Source organism: Vanessa tameamea, chromosome 27, assembly GCF_037043105.1.
Source record: "Vanessa tameamea isolate UH-Manoa-2023 chromosome 27, ilVanTame1 primary haplotype, whole genome shotgun sequence".
NCBI lineage: Eukaryota > Metazoa > Arthropoda > Insecta > Lepidoptera > Nymphalidae > Vanessa > Vanessa tameamea.
Window position 1 is genome coordinate 1,631,224 of NC_087335.1, and position 17,878 is coordinate 1,649,101.

The window sequence follows — 17,878 nt, forward strand, 5'->3', positions numbered from 1 at the left end:
AAAGATATTTAGCCGTAAGTAAACCCATCGGACAATGTCATCTGAATCCAATATATTAATATCCCATAAAGTAATATATTGTTTTTTTTTATATTTAATTATAGTTTTATTCATCAAATTGTCTTATTTTCATAGTAGATTTTTAATTTGCATCAAATTGTATGTATCTTAAGCAAGAATCGGCAAAAATACTTTAAATAATTATTACACTGCACAAGATATTGTTGTTGATCGTTCAATGAATTTGATTTTTGTTTTTAATTTGTTTATCATCGTTTTTTTTTTTCGTTTTAAACATGATTATGACATTTTATGGTTAAGGTGAAAATTTAATCAATTTTGTGAAATTTTCGATGAAATTAAGACTGTTAATATAATTGTATCAGTAGTTTTAATTCTTACATTTAGAATTATAATATATATTTTTATATTCAGGCATTATTCCGTATAGACTTGTGAAAAATTTCAAGTCTCGAATTGTGTCAAATTTTTTTAAAAGATTTACATGAATAGGTGTATATTTATATTGATAGGTCAAAAATTTACTGAATCGATTTAATCTTGAACATTCGAAAGTTAAACTTTCGACAATGTGAGGCGTTTAAGATTTTTGATAATTTATTGGGCAAAGACAATGGAGGCGAAGATTATAGGCTATTATATATCTATATGGAATAATGTCTAAATTAGAAACGCACACTTAGTTAACGATACAAATCGCAAGTTGCAAGACAGTTCAGTGACTACGTCGAGTATAAGTTTGCGGTTACGAAGGTAATCGACTTAGAATCGAGCTAGACATATGGTTATAAATAAATTAATATTAAGTGAAACGTCGTGTAACTAGGCCGGTGTTAAATATTCCGATAAGTTGGTTTCGTTGAATAAAGAAAAAAAAAGATTTATTTTATAAATATTTTTTTTTGTGCATGTTTCTAAAAAGTACAAACGTACGTATTCTTTCACGACGCTCTATTTCTTAATTGTTAAAATAAATGAACTATAATGTATTGTGTTTTCCTAATAAAACTGTAGTGTATAGTTGAGTTTCATTTATATGTAACGATATAATGCAAGATCGTATTTTGTTGTTAGAGTAAAAAATCTACATAAGTTAAAAAAGGTCGGAAAATTCTATACAAGACCACGCATGACATAATAAATATATAAATATGAAAAATAATACTCAAGACCCACCCGTCTTGCGTATATAGTATTTTTATGATTTTTTATCCAATATCTATCGTACCTAGGTACTGGGTAACTTTGTCGTGTTCTCGGTAAATTTTTCATAACTATGCTTAATTTTCTTTCTAATTTTCAATACGACTAAGCGGGCTAGATTGAGTGAGCAGTGAAGTTTAAGAGTCCCTCGGGTAAGTCTTTGGTCCATCCTTGTTTCTGTGCTAAATTATATAAGTATGCCACACACGCTGGTTTTGAAAATTCAGGGCCATAGTGTGTAACTTGTTAGCTACTAAATTTAAAACGAAGTAAAACCTCTAGACTAGTTAATATTTCTTACAGCGCCATTGTCTATGGGTGGTGGTGACTGCTTACATCAGATGGCCCATTTGCCCTTCCGTCTACCAGCTGTATAAATGAGATCACACAATTTAGCAAATAAATTATTTACGGTGTGTCTCAACGAGTACCAGTTAATGATGAGGAAATAATGAAAGTCAATTTATTTTTATTATACTTTTAATATTCGAATTTCGATATCGAGCAATTTTCTGATTATAAACACTGAATACAAACACTTTGAGCGGTCAGAGATAGAATCAGAGAAAAATGAAATAACATTTTAAGCGTTTTTATAAAACTATTCACTACAATAACATTTTACCAAAAATAATACATTTTATTACGACTATATAAAGAATTACTGAATTTGGCATGACAAAGTTAGGCATAAATTTTTAATCTGTTACAAATTACAATAGATATTTAAAAAAGTATTTTCTTTCTTGTCATCACAAATTTTGGCGGGCTTCCTGATTTTTAAATTTATGATATGGCATCGAAGCATTTTTTTAGGACTTAAACATTACAAAATAAATTTAATTAAAGCCAAATTGCCACATATTCAAGTCGAATTTTCGATATTAAGTTAATTTTTATACAAAGGTTTGAAAATTATTTTTAAAATAGTATCAAAAAGTTTTGTTTTACTTAAGTTTGCTTTTGATAGCCAAAAATATTATATTTTCCATAGATGTTGATAGAAAAGTTGAAACATAATTTTTTTCCATTTTAAAGGATTTATTTAGTTAATGCCATAAATGCAATGTGCGTATTTTCTCAATTATTACAATATTGAAACATTACTAATTATTTGTGTCACAAACAAAAAATACTTTTAATTGTCTGTGGAATCCTCGAAGTAGATTATAAGGTAATTCCAAGTATATATATTATAGAAGTGCGGCAGTGCTTAGTTTAGCATAAGCCAAGTGTTTATATTAAGTTATTCAATACATAAAGATCTTAAATGAATATATAAATGTCAGTACAGTCAGAACTCTTTTCCGGTCAGTATTATTTGTGACTGGCAACATTTTCAGAGTACTTTTGAGTAATGCTATAAGTTAGATTCATTTTATTTCTATAATGTGGTATAATAGGAAAAAGATATAACATGACGGTGTATGCGGTCTCAGTAAAAGTACATTAACTTTTACTGAGAACACAATTATAAAACTAACCTAACTGACATCATTAGTTAAAATTATTGCCTATTAACTATATCGGTTACTACTTCTAGCTACTTTTAATTCAGTGTTACTGACAGTGTTCTGACTGTGCCATATATGCTTATAACAGGGACAGATAGTATATTAAATTTATATAAACATAACTAACGATAAATTACATTAAAGAAATATTGATAAACTTTTTAGGCATACAATTTATATAACATAAATTCATACATTTATAGCAAATCACCAATCATAACCCTAGATCGACATTTATAGCAAATTATTACAACATAACTAAGATATTACACCTGGAAGTCCCTCTGCAGGGAGTTTGTAAATACTTAGCGAGTAAATAAATTACCAAGTAGTTAAATTATACAGATCACTCTTCACCAGCCTCGGCGTCTTCACAATCTGGAATATAAATAAAATATTACTTTGTACATACTATGAAATAGAGTATGTTCAGAAGAACTAGTCGGCTAATTCAAGGCCACACAGGTATGCTGATTGTATGCAAAGGAAAAATCAGAAATGGGATTATCCAGATCGATTAATCGAATTATCACATACCGGTGCCATTGTGCTGCAGGCGCAGCGCGGCGAGGCGCTCGGCCGCGTCGGGCGCCGCGCTCTCCTCCGCGTCCTCGAACTCCTCGTCGCCTGCGCACACACACACACACACTTGCATCAGTACGGTCGGGACGAACGAGCGAAAAATTCGCTACTAATAAGCTTTGAATAATATTGTCCAAATTCAATTTTGTATAATGGTGATTTTGACATTATTGCTTCGGGCTGCTACTTTTTTATATGATATAGGTACCACCTCAGGATAAATAGTCCCCACCACCCATGGACATTTGCGCTGTAAGAAATATTAAACATTCCTTGGATCGCCTATGCACTACCAACTTTGAGAATGAAGATGTTTGGTCCCTATAATAATATATAATAACCCGCTCGTCATGATCACATATGAACTACAGGGGACAAATTCGTACACTTTCGGCCATATTACAATAGCCGGATAACAAGTGAGATTCTAATAGACGACAAGAACCTGAGAATGTACTGCTGCGCAAGTAAAGGTTGTGCTTTCTGTTTACTATACTTGTCCCTGTACTAGCTGACTCACTCTTCAAACACAATTAAAGCAATATTAAGGATTCTCGTTTGAAGGTAAAATTTGATGAGTTTGTGCATATATTCGAAAACACGTAGCCCTACCACCAAGTAAAAGTAGCACTGACTTCTCATAAAACTTAGCCTTGTTTATAATACAATATTAAATGAAACATCTCAAAATGAAATTAAGCTACTAAAAGCCACAAAAGTAGACCTTTGTCCAGTAGAGAATCATTTTGAGAATGTTACTGTATAAAAATAATAATTTACCATCATCAAATTCCTCTCCGTCCATGTATGGGTCATCATCGTCTACTTCATCAGCAGGATCTGGATGAAGGGCCTGCCCTTCGCTCATGGCTGAGTACATTGTGTTGAGATCTGATTCGTTTTGGGGTATGAACCTAAAATCAGACATTATAAATTACATACAATATACTTATGCTAGAAGATGCACCGTGTTACTGACAAGTTTTATACAAAAACAATACAACATCATTACAATACAACTTCATTTTACCCACTATTTTCTTTTTATTGTCATAATGTTAGAAGCTCATTCAATTCAATTCAATTCTTAGTTTAATGGCTTTTAGTTGTGCCACAGGGCACAGATTACTTAGAAGCTCATAATACAGTAATATGTTACACTGACACCTGACAGCTGACGGCTGGCTGACTGACCAGTGGTGACATATATAAATTTTAATTTTTAAGTTCGTAAATATTTCCTTTTTAAATAATAGGGAGTGAGTACTCACAGTAATATTATGTCCTTAAATATTATTATTGTCGTAGCTTATTTTAAGTTATATTATTTATTTTTTTCTATTTTTTTTTTATTTACTTTATGCTTTATTATTATTTTTCTTTTTTTTCATTTACGTTGATACTACTCTTGAATGTGTAATAACTTGTTACTGATCTTGTAATCTACGTTTTTTACAATTGTTTACTTTCATATTTTTGAAATTGTTCTATTTATACTTATGTTTTAAGTGTAACAACTATTATGGCTGGCAGCTATAATAGCTTTTTGGTTACTTAGTTTAATGGGTCATATTATTTAGAATATTATAAGTTATATATTGTTTATAATTACTTATTATTTATTAATCTTATTTTATTTATTTATAATTAATACAGATTTTTTTTGTTTTAATTTATATATATTTTTTTTTTGTATGTCGTCTCATGGTAGTATACATAGTGATGTTTACATATCCCTATCCTCTGATGGATACTCTAGTGATGATAGTTTTCACAATACATCTATTCCTTCACTAAATGTCACTCTCGAATCATATTTTTCCGACTGTGAAAAATTTTAATATCATTCACATCAATGCCCAAAGTGTTCCGGCTCATTACCCTGATATGCTTGCATCATTTGACTTCCGCAATATTCATGTCATCCTCATCTCCGAATCATGGTTAAAGCCCTGCTTTTACCATCGACACTTTACTCGTTGCCCGGCTTTCAACTGATTCGCAATGATCGTAGCGGGAGGAGGAGTTGTGGCGTAGCGATCTACTTACGCTCCTATATCCCTTTCACAGTTCTCAGTTCGTTTGCTCAACCACCTCCGCCCGATGCGGTCGAACATTTGCTTATCGAAGTAAGTCTGTCCTGCTCTAAGCTTCTCCTAGGTGTATTCTACAATCCTTCTTCTCGGTCTAATTATTTTACCACTTTTGAAAACGTATTACATAAATTTATCCCTACCTACAGTCACTTCATTATAATGGGTGATTTTAACACTTGTTTACTCAAAAATGACTCTCGGTGTAAGAAATTATTAGAAATAACTAGTTCCTACAATTTACATGTTTTACCTCTTAAGTCTACACACCATTCTCCTGGTTGTATCCCATCCCTTCTGGATCTTATAATGGTTTCATGTCCTGATTTTATTTCAAAACATGGCCAATGCCCTGCTGATGCATTTTCCTATCATGACCTGATATTTCTTTCGTACAAAATTCGTCCTCCTAAAGCTAAATCTAGAACTCTTCTGTATAGTAATTTTGCAGGAATGGATCAGATTCGACTCTGTGAAGAAGCTCGCCAGTTGGATTGGTCGTCGGTATTCGCTGCTGAGTCAATTAATGACAAAATTGAAATATTTAATACGCTGCTTACTCAGTTATACGATACCCATGCCCCTTTGAAACCGGTAAAGATGAAACACCTTCCAGCACCGTGGTTGTCGGACGAATTAAAAAAGCTGATTGAAAAAAAAAACCTTGCTAAAAACAAATTTAAAATGCACGACAATGATTCAATCGCGACAAATATAGAAAAGCTCGGAATCGATGCAATACAGCATGTAGAGACGCTCAACGACGCTACATTGAGAAATCCGTCGAAAACGGCGACACTTCAAAAATCTGAAAATTTCTAGAAACACCTGGAGTTGGTAAATCAGCACATAACTCTCCTATTAAAATTGACGTTGAGCTTTTAAATAAGCACTTCTCTTCCCCTTGTGTACTCGATAGTGTTAATAAACATCGCACGCTTAATATTCATTCCTCGCATCCAACTTCTAAATTTCCACCGTTTACTTGATCTCCTCTATCACTGAATGTGATGTTAAGAAGAACATATTATCCACGTCTCCGAATGCCGTTGGTACTGACTGCATAAGCCGTAAAATGCTCATTCCCATCCTAGACATTATTGCTCCTACTTTAGTCCACATCCTAAATTACTCCATCCCCCGTAGCACATTCCCTGATGCTTGGAAAGATCATATCATACCACTTCCCAAAAAACCAAATCCTATCAACAACTCCGATTACCGACCGATTTCTATACTTCCGTTTCTTTGCAAAATTTTAGAAAAAATAGTGTTCCAACAGTTAAACACTTTCCTCAACAATCACTGCATCCTCAACCCTCTCCAATCCGGCTTCCGCGCAGGTCATAGCACGGTCTCTGCTCTGGTTAAGGTTACGGATGACATTCGTGCAGCCATGGATAATAAACAACTCACAATTTTGATTCTTTTGGATTTTAGCAACGCATTTAACTGTGTTGATCATGAAATCCTTTTGAGTTTGTTAGGTTCTATTAACATATCTCCATTAGTGGTAGATTGGTTTCAAAGTTAACTCAAGGGCCGACGACATCGTATTCATCATAATGAGACTTTCTCCTCATGGTGTGATGTCCAGGCTGGGGTTCCTCAAGGTGGCATCTTATCTTCCTTACTCTTTTCAATTTTCATTAATTCTATCACTTTATGCTTTTCTTCACTCTACCATATGTATGCAGACGATATCCAGACTTATCGACATGCAACACTTAATGATTTTCCTGCAGCGATTGATGCTATTAATGACGATCTTGTTTCAATCTCTGAGTGGAGTAAGCGATACGGACTTAACATCAACCCAAGTAAATCGCAGGCAATCATAATTGGTAGTCCAGACATGATCTCGAAGGTAGATTCATTAAATTTACCAGCCGTTGAATACAGAGGCACTACAATACCCTACTACTCCAACGTTAAAGATCTTGGTGTGTATTTAGACCAGACATTATCATGGTTAGTACAAATAAAAGAAGTCAGTAGGAAAATATTCGCTGCGTTGAGCTCATTACGGCGACTCCAATCTGTACTTCCAATTCCTACCAAAATTATGCTAGCAAACTCTCTCCTTTTATCAATTCTAGATTACGCAGATGCAAGCTATCCTGATCTGACCGAGGACCAACTGAACAAACTTGAGCGACTTCAAAATATTGCTATTCGATTCATATTTTGCCTACGGAAATATGACCATGTCTCCGAATATCGTTCAAGACTCAAGTGGCTTCCTATACGTCTTCGCCGGAACCTGCATATTCTTTCCCTTCTTTACTGTGCGCTATTTAACTATAGTTTTCCTACGTATTTAAGTGAAAAATTTGAATTTCTTGGGGATCCTTCTTTATTAAGATCTAAGCGGTACCTAACACTCAAAATGCCTGTTCACAAAACAAAATTCCTAAATGGTTCGTTTACTGTACAGGCCATAAAGTTATGGAATGCCCTTCCCGTACATATAAAAAAAGCTCCATCAATTTCGGTTTTTAAAAAACCCGTTAAAAACTATTACCTAAATAATAATTTAGACGACTTTAATAAATCTCCTCCTTTATTTAACATTTTAGTATCTTAAATATGTATTAGTGTATAATAGAGATATATATTATATATACATATGTATATATGTAGTAAGTATAAGTATTAGTGTGTAAATATTTGTAAGTTTATGACGGCACCGCCTACGCCGATGGTTTTATAAATTCTCTCTCAGATTGGGTTGTCTGGAAGAGATGGCTAATTAGCTATAAGTCCGCCCATTGTACAGCACTCGTTTTCAACATTTATTTTTCGTTTCTTTATTTTACTAATTTTGTTTTACTTTTTTTCTGTGTGTTTCGTGTTCTTTGTGGTGTACAATAAAATATATATAAAAAAAAAACCTATAAGATGAGTTTTATAGACTAACTGATGAAATATGCAAACAATTATTAGGAGGCGCCGCTGACGCGCACGTCACGTACCCTCAACGTCATAGCCGACAGGGTGGATTTATTTGATTGCAGCCTGAGTGAACTCACAAATCACACAATAGCCACTTGGACTATATCATATAACATATACTTATTTTAAATATTCTTGTGCTGTAACATCGAATTAGGACAACCATGTCCTGTAATGATATGTATACAGTTTTGTATTATAAACAAATAAATTATTACAATGGTATCACATCCGAAAATATGTTTCACAGGCAGGTGAGTAAGCCTGCAAGTGATCTGATATAGACTGTGATAGAACTTATAGGTATTGTCTAGTTATTACAAGTTACTATTCTTAATTAACTTCCTGTGCCCGCTACTTCGTGCGCGTTTTGAATTTAACAAAAAAAAAAATTGTTGTAGCCTAAGTTACTCCTTATTACTTCCGCTATCTGCCAGTGAAAGTCCCGTCAAAATTGGTCCAGCAGTTCCAGAGCTAGTCATAACTCACAGACAGTCAGACAAAAATAGAAAAAAAAAATGTTATTTTGTTATATGTACCGTGGATCCATACGTATACATTTAGTAAAAAGTGTTTATTTTAATATTACAAATAGACACTCCGATTCTATTATATGTATAGATTGCAGTTTAGTTACTTGGCTTTACTTAGTTTCTTTTCCTGGTATTTTTCTTACCCAAATAATACATTTAGAATCTAAATCTAAAATTGATAGTTATTCATCATTGGAACTATATTTCATTATCTAAAATTTAAATAAAGACCTGTTTGAATTTCGTTTTTTTTTTATGCTAAAATTAGCATGAAACCAGTTTGATTAGCAATCACCGAGATTACAAGAACTATCTTTAGCATTTATTTATTAATATTAGATCTTCTTTGTTTATATTTTTGTTCTTTATATCTAAATATGTGATACGTCTAAATGCCAATGAATGGATAAACCCGATTCGAACTTTGTTATATTGCATACATATTTGGAAGTAAGACCAAAATGTATAAATCGATTAAATTAAGTAAAATTAAAATAATTTACCGCAGCTGTGTGATGGGGTGTTCATCGGCATCAAAGTCGTCATCGTCATCAGGTTCATTCTGTTGTGCGTCACCTCCAGCCTGCTGTGTCAGTTCTGGTAGCCTATGATCAATTGGTAGTATGATAAAAATATGCCTCATTCTATACCAAAAACTAAAAATACTACAGAAATAGGAATTATTATAAAATAAGGTACAATAGAAAGGTAAACTCTATGTCAGCTTAATGTTAAGAATAAAGATAGACAAACAACTTTGATCTTGAATTGATATAATATTGAGATCTATGATTTTGATTATAAAAATATTGTGTTTCGAAAAATGTTGAATTTGTTATCATAAATTATATCAACGGATACAATTGTGTGGAATATAGTTGTAATATAAAAAATTATACATGAAAAAGAAGAAGTTTTGTAAAAGAAGAATTAAGAATATTAGCAATTACCTATTTTAAGGTAATACTAATACCTATTTACCCCTCTAATGAACTTACAGCTGGCTTGTGTTACCTGTGATGTTTACATTGTTAGGTAGCCCATCACCATTGCGCTATTGAGGCTATGAACATTATTCAAGAACTGTATATCGTTCATATTCATACAGCAAAGATCCCAGGGAATATTTAGACCTAAGATTTGTCTATATTTACTTTTGCCAACAGAATATTGTATAAAAACTGTACGGTTTTATGGAATAGTCTGTTTTAGTATAACTAGCTGTTATATCATTTAACATTGTTTTTTTTTATTTCATCATTTTTCTTTCATTGTTCGCTATATTTTTTCGAACCATTATAGTGCAACTGAGCGACAATCATCTAAAAATGTATTAAAAGTAAGTTACTATATTTTTTACTTTTGCTTTCTTATTGGTCTAGTGCCTAGCTTATGATGCTGCAGATCTCCAGTTCCTGTGTTGAAATAGTGGGTCAGGCCAATAAACCTATTACATTCAAGCAAACTTGTTCTCGTGTCTGAAACTTGAACAAGCATTTAAACGTGTTGGATAGTTTTCTCATTAGATTTTGAGAATGAACGTAATAGTGCATCGGTCTTGATGCATTACAATATCACTTTACGCGCATATCCAATTAGAATAACCGCCGCGGCCGATATCGGTCAAAAGTCATCGTAATAATGTATTTATGGATTAAAAATATTACAACATACATTTTTACTTTGAGTAATTATAAACAAAGAAAAATTAATCGACATAAATATATTCCTTTGTTTACTCACCTTAGCTCATGATTCAGAACCATGTATAAGGCTGGGATGGGTTCTCTCTGTATAGCGTGGAGTGAAATATTAGGATAAAGAAGCGATATCGTCGGAGCTGCACCCCCGGTAGCATTAACGCCACCACCCCATATCACATTACTGAAATAAATTCGCAGTATTACATAGCGATAAATGAATATTTAACAGAGATAGTTCTAGTGCTTACTTTTCTGTTATGTATAAAGTGGCTGTGCCTAATTCCAAATCGTTCACGAGTAATTTAGTTGAGGGTGTTTGAAATAAAACTCCCTCTGCCGGTACAGCAAATGTTGAAGATACAACGACCATTTTAATGGTTTAAAATAAATAATTGACAATATTATTAATCTTAACAAAGGCGGCTAATAAAACTTTATAGTTAAAAATAAGCTTATTACGAAAATGTAGAAACAAAATAAATTCACAAAAACACGTTTACTGCGAATCGCTAACGAAAATTGACAGAAAACTATTTGAGACTAGAATGTTGAATTACAGAGTAAAAATAATTTTAAGATTATTTTTATTTTTTTATAAAAAAGTCGGTAATTGATTTGAATAATTACAAAGATATCTTTAACGTTAAGAATTAGAATTTTGAATTATCTTTCTTTCTATTCCTAGTATCTATGCGAACTATTATCAAATGAAATATGTACAATAAATTAAAGTAGTACAGTATAATTTCAAGGTAAAATGAATATTGATGTTGCTATTAAAATACTTTCTTCTTTAATCAATTTAAATATTTACTATATTCAACTATAATTCTCCTTTCATAATATATTAGCAGCCCAGAATCTACAACTTCACCGAGCAGAAAAAAGCTTCTCACAAGCCTAATATTATATTATATTCAAGCTCAGTATAACATACAAAATTTGTTTATATTTTTACTATTTTACAAATTTCCTCATATGATTTGTTAGAAGTTAGTAAATCAAATCTTTTGTAACACATATTATTTCAATTTGGCGTCCGGGGCATTTTTCCCCGCTCACCGCTCCATAGGCCAGACTAATCGTATGAAATTTAATTTAATTCATATTTAACCTCCTTTTTTTGTGTATAATATCCTTGAGTTAACTCAAGCACAATGTCCACTTTATTATAATCACTTATATAGACTTTGTTATATGGACAGAACAACAGAATGTTGCTTGTTAAAAAATTTTAACTGTCAATTACATTCCATCATTAAGAGTCAATCAAACTTGTCAATAACAAACTATTCGATTATTTGTATTATTACTTTTCATTTAATTCGTACAAGTTAACTTATCAGTGTAAATTATAAATTAAAATAATAATAAGCAACAAATTAAACATGTATCCAAATCAAGACCGAGTATTTTCTGAACTAAATGTAAGTCATAAAAATATTTATTATATTTATTCTTCTCATAATTGTAAATATACTTATTATTTTAAACATTCTTTTAAGTTTAAACCAATGCTTTATATTTTGTTGATAAGCCGCAAATATTTTGTTTTCTTTAATGACAAGAAATGCTTTACTATTTCTAGAACTGAAAACATTAAGATTTGGTTTATAAAAATACTTATTAATTTCTTGTTTTAGTATATTATTTTAACGAGAAAGCAGAAAGAAAGGCTAACCACTTGAAACACTTTTATCGAGAAGTAAAAATTTACAAAAAATGAATAGTTAACACTCAAGATTTCAGGGTTATTTATAGGAAGTGAAAGGTCTAATGTCCTGTTTAAGGAACTGAATATGAGCCCTATTTGAGTTTTAATAAATAGTAAATTAGTTTGTACTAGAGAAGAATTGTTTTTAATTTTTAGTTAGGTACAGGCAAAAGGTCTATCAGATAGTCGGTCAAAACATACACTTATGCTTTTTGCTCCTCTCTCCTCTGCACATATGCCTATATTGCTCAGCCTTACCACATAATGGAGGAAGAGTTATCTGCTCCTCCATCGGCCTATAAATATATGGTAAAATATATTTTACTATATATATTTATTGAATGAGGCTCATTGTTTTTCTGACACTACATATAATCACTGCGATGGAACTCAGAGTCAAAAAGTCCTATTCTAAATTCAATTCGAACAGGTAATTACTATAGCTTATTCCAACCAAAATAAGACAAAATACCTCATACACAACATTTGACATCGAATTGACGCAATATCAGCTTGAATAATCTAAAATATTCCTTATAGATTTTCCAAAAAATGGCATTGTGATTATCAACGATGTTGTCATCGGAACTTTGGAAGTGAAATTAAAGTGGATATATGTGAGTAGTTTTGTGAAATGGTGCTGTATTATAAATAAAGACATATTAATCAAGAACTGTTAGTGACGCACAAAATAGCTGGAGTTAGCCAATCGCATGGAATATGTAAATGTAGGGTTTTAATATGTCATTCCTTCTTCGATTGGAACAGGTTATAAGTTACACTATTAACATAAGTTTATTTTTTAAATACATTTATTTTTAATTAATAATAAATATGTAGCCCATTCCAATGGAAGTAGGAATAAAGATAAACAAGCCTTATATTTACGTATTTCATGTGATTTGCCAATAACTCAGCTATATAGTGCACTACTAAGAGTTTATGATTAATATATCTTTATTTATAATACAACACTATTGCACTTAACTACTTATTACCACTTTAATTTTACTTCTAAAATTCCGATAAGTTTCGTCGACGTTCAAAACGCCATTTTTTCACAAATCCATAGTGAAAATGATAGATTAATCCAGCTCTCGACCAATGATATCGCGTCAGTTTGCTGTCAAATGTTGTTTATTTGGCTTTTCTTCTCATATGGTTGGAATAGAGTATATGTTTTTTTTTGTTTTTCATCATAAGCAGAATTATATTTATATTGATAAAGTAATTATTGTCATAGATTGGAAGCCATTAAACCACTCACTCCTCACATTTCATCATACTGCTCAAAACTTTAACAGGTAATTTTCGTTTTAAATAATCTTAAAATTTTGGACAAGTTCGTCCCCGACCACGAGTATAGTGTTCCGTATGCAAACTGTGATTTAATTTAGTATTTATTACACCCGGTGATTTCGTACGGCTTTTCATGAATTGTGCTGTCCAGCTGAGTTGCGGTTTGAAGGTTAAATGAAACATAAATTAAATATAAAAAAAGGCAGGCGTTAACCTCACCTGGCTCTGTTAATGCCTTCTCCCTCAGTCTGTTAATCTAAAGAAATACGTTGGCTATGATCAAATTAAAGTATTTTTATGTTGTAACTACCTGTCCGTCCGACTTCTTATGGGTAAAATATATAGAACGTGACCTCTCCCATTTACTTCCTTAAAAGTTAAAATTTCTAAAAACTCTTTAATGTCTACGACGCCGTTTACAGTTGCTTACAGTACATTTTAAGTTGTTGTTGAGTCTCTACGAAGCGAATGGAGTACATATGCTAAATTTAAATAAACCTCAAATCAATGATGTTAGGAGAAAAAAACATCGCATATGAAAGGAGTGCATGACGCGTAAAAAAACAATTGTATATGTCTAAATCTCATTGCCTTTGCTTGTATATATGTCGGAGTATCAGTTGCGTAAATTGGTTATTCCATCATAAAGTATTTCTTATTCTTATTGATTAAGATTAAAATTAACGACGATCTGTCGATGACATTCATCCTCGAGATGATTGTCCATTTCATATTCAGCCAGAATGACATCAACAGCAAAAATCACTCTCATCTAAAAATCGAGAGATCGATCGATAGCGGCGTCACAATCTCGCCTTCATAAATGATATTTGACACTAAGAAAGATATGCTATGTAGGGTCTATGACAGGGGAGTCTGCAGTAACAACCAGTATATAGTAACTAAACTAAAACAATAACTAAATATTGGTAATTATACAAATAACATTGAAAATGCAAAACTAATTTAAGTAACGAACCCTAAATACATTCAGAATATTATTTTCTAGTATTTCCATTAAATTGGTATCTGCTCTTACAAAATACTTGATAATGACTGAATTGTTCTTATAATTTTTTTTACTAATTGCCCTGTATGAATTAGGGCACAGCTTACCCGATTTGCTTATATATTAAATATCGTAATTGTCTGAATTAGGCTTTTTGAGAAAAAATAGTGCTCATCAATTCCTTGTAAAGAATTTCTGTGAAAATTTTCATCCTGTTGATAGCACCGGCTTAGGCTGTGCGTTGTATGTCAGTCAGTCATTTAAAAATAATGTTAAGTAAAAGATAGTATTAATTGATATCAATTATCATAATAAGGTGTATCATTTAATTCATTCTTCTAATCCCAGAATTAAACGATATCAATTAAATTAAATATTTTGCAAAAAATTAATTATATCGTCATTTGTTAACTAGTTCTTTAGAGATAAATCATAAAAAGATCTATATAAACAGTTCATCTATTCTTTTAGAATAAACTCCAAACTCACCGCAGACCGCGATCGTGAAATTTCATATATTGATATGCGACATTGATCATAACAATTATAACACTTAATGTTTTACGTGTAGTGTTTATCAAGAGATCGTATCAATTTTCAACATTTTACGAGTGAGGTATGAAGTGTCATTTAGTCGAATACTATTCTACACGATCCAGTTGCGTTGCGATCGAAGTTGGGTATTTTCTTTTTGGTGGTCGTGTTTAATTTGACAATCAATAAGTAAGTGTAATGCTTCTGTATTGAATATAGGGATTTGAGTTTGAGTTGGATCGGGAACAGTGTCTCACCGCTGGACTTAGGCTTTCTCTCCCTTTTGAGAAAATGTTATTGAAATCGTAAGAAATAGCAGAATTTGACCCTAGTAATTTTAGAAGAATTGTAATTGTAATTGCAGAACAGCATAATTTTGTTATATATGTGCCGTACATACGCACTCGTATGTTATAAAAGGCACTGATCAGTAGCGAATTCACAGTTACATTTTTGGGAATTTATATAATACTACGCTGTGCGTGTCATGAAGTTTTGCAGCTCCGAAAACAGTCACTTGGAATAAAAATCGTTCTGATATGTAAAATTGTTTATATGTGAAAAAATGTATGGGACCAAATTAACTCACAAGGTCTCATTTAATTTAATTGTATTCGATAGTTAAATGGTTTTGTGCAAAGATTTGCTAAAAAAATATGATATATAATGTGAGCCTCAAAAAATTCTCGAAACCTTTTTTTTTCATTGTATGAAGTCATCCTGACCAATTTCGGGCACGGTTGATAATCTTAAGGGAGACCAGCCAACTACGCAGGGCCATATTATAGTGCAGAAGTGTGTGGTGCCAACACAGGTGCTCTCTCTATTACCTCAAGAAAAGAGTTCAAGCGCAGGACGTTTTACGTGCTTTCCGAGGCATGGGAGTGTATACACTTCTTACTTCCAGAGTCCGGGCGGTTATTGAGAGTTTTTGGATAGGGAAACCTAATATCTTATCGGAACTTATTTTAACCTAGTACTTCGGGATGTGCGGCTTAATATCTAGGTGCTAAATCAAGCCAGACTGTACGATACAGGTATAAAGGCCAGTGTATTTGTGACCACAGTGTTTGCACAAATATATTTTTAATATACCAATGGATTCTGTGATACACAATTCTCATTGCCGGGTTTACCAATAGGCTAAGTAGGTTTGAGACTACGACGAAAATTCCAGATAAAAATGCCGGCAAATAATATAGGTTCCAATATTTTAACTTAAATTTTCTTTAAACCTTCTATAGCAGCATGAATATAAGAAAAATCTGTAAGACGAAATAAGTTTTCAAGACGTCTTACTGCTGATATTTCTCTGTTACTAGGTTAACAAAATAGGCTATGTTTGATAAATATAGATTATTTTTTTTGCAATTTCAACAAAATTGCTGTATTACACAATTAAACTAGCCACTCGGACATTGACAATGTACAGATAGCATAACAATTTAACATAGCCTTTACTTGATAAAGTGTAAATTCGCTACAGATAAATACATTTGATACGGCTAAATAATTTGGTACCCTTTTTAAAAATAATTAGCAATATTTAGTCCTGTAGAAATGTATATAAAATTCAATTGCTAAGTGAATTGTCTATGAATAGAGACGACCATACAGTAGATAATTAACCTCACTTCGTCTCTGTCCGATTAAGAAGAAAAATAAAGTATAATTTAAATTTCGAAAACTTCTGGCTTACGTTGCAGACGTCGTGAATTCTATATTAAAATACGTTCTTGGCGTTCGTACGTTACGCTACGGTAATTATTTTAAATAGAATACAGCCTCGGTTGACTTATAACAAAAACTTTGACAAAACCATAAATAAATACCTACCGTATTTATTTTTAAAATATCTTCGTAACCATCATTGTATTTCAAAATAATAATTTACATAAATCAATAAATCTATTATATGTAATACTAGCTGTGTCCGCGACTTCGTGCGCGTTGTTTGAATTTAAGTTATTTGGATATATATAATTCTAAAATAAAAGTCTAGGTTACTCCTTATTACATCCGCTATCTGCCAGTGAAAGTCCCGTCGAAATCGGTTCAGCCGTTCCAGAGATTAGCCGGAACAAACAGACAGACAAAAATTGTAAAAAATGTTATTTTGGTATATGTACCGTGTATACATACATATGCATTTAGTAAAAATGGGTTATTTTAATATTACAAACAGACACTCCAATTTTATTATATGTATAGATTGAAGCATTTAACTAAGTCTCATAAGTTTTAATGCTTAATTAGTTGAATTATTATACTTATTTTAACTTGTTCTATAAAAAAATTTAAGCTCATGCCAAAAAAATATTGATAAATATAGTCTATTACTCGATACAAGATTGTATTAAAGATATTGATTTCTAGGCAGGATAAAAATTTAATTATAGTCAACTGCCCTACTCTGTAATTGTAATCTGAGTTTGTTGCCGGTTCTTCTCGTTAGAATCTACTTTCCGAACCGTGTGGTTTAACATTTTTAGATTTAATTAGACACTCTTATATAACGATTCAAAAGTGCTTTTATGTGCTTAAAAGTCCTATTTTGATTTTTGTCGAAAAAATAGCGATTGCGAAGAATTGCAAGCAGTTATAAAGAGAAAAATTGCCTATTATTTTGGTACCATTAGTGAAAGAATTCTTAACCTTTTTCATATGATGAAATTGAAAATGACCTTCGAGTTTCTTTACTTGACTTTAGAAAAAGCT

At 31.9% G+C, this 17,878-nt stretch overlaps 1 protein-coding gene across 1 annotated transcript; it reads right to left on the reverse strand.

Moving 5' to 3' along the window:
• Positions 1-1,686: 1,686 nt before the first annotated feature.
• Positions 1,687-11,145, reverse strand: LOC113404879 (methylosome subunit pICln). The gene is made up of 6 exons (XM_026645942.2): positions 10,853-11,145; positions 10,645-10,785; positions 9,405-9,506; positions 4,101-4,234; positions 3,276-3,365; positions 1,687-3,116 (listed from the first exon to the last, which is right to left on the reverse strand). Exons 1-6 carry the CDS (start codon positions 10,972-10,974, stop codon positions 3,085-3,087), a joined length of 621 nt encoding a protein of 206 aa, XP_026501727.1. The 5' UTR covers positions 10,975-11,145; the 3' UTR covers positions 1,687-3,084.
• Between the last annotated feature and the right edge of the window lie 6,733 nt (positions 11,146-17,878).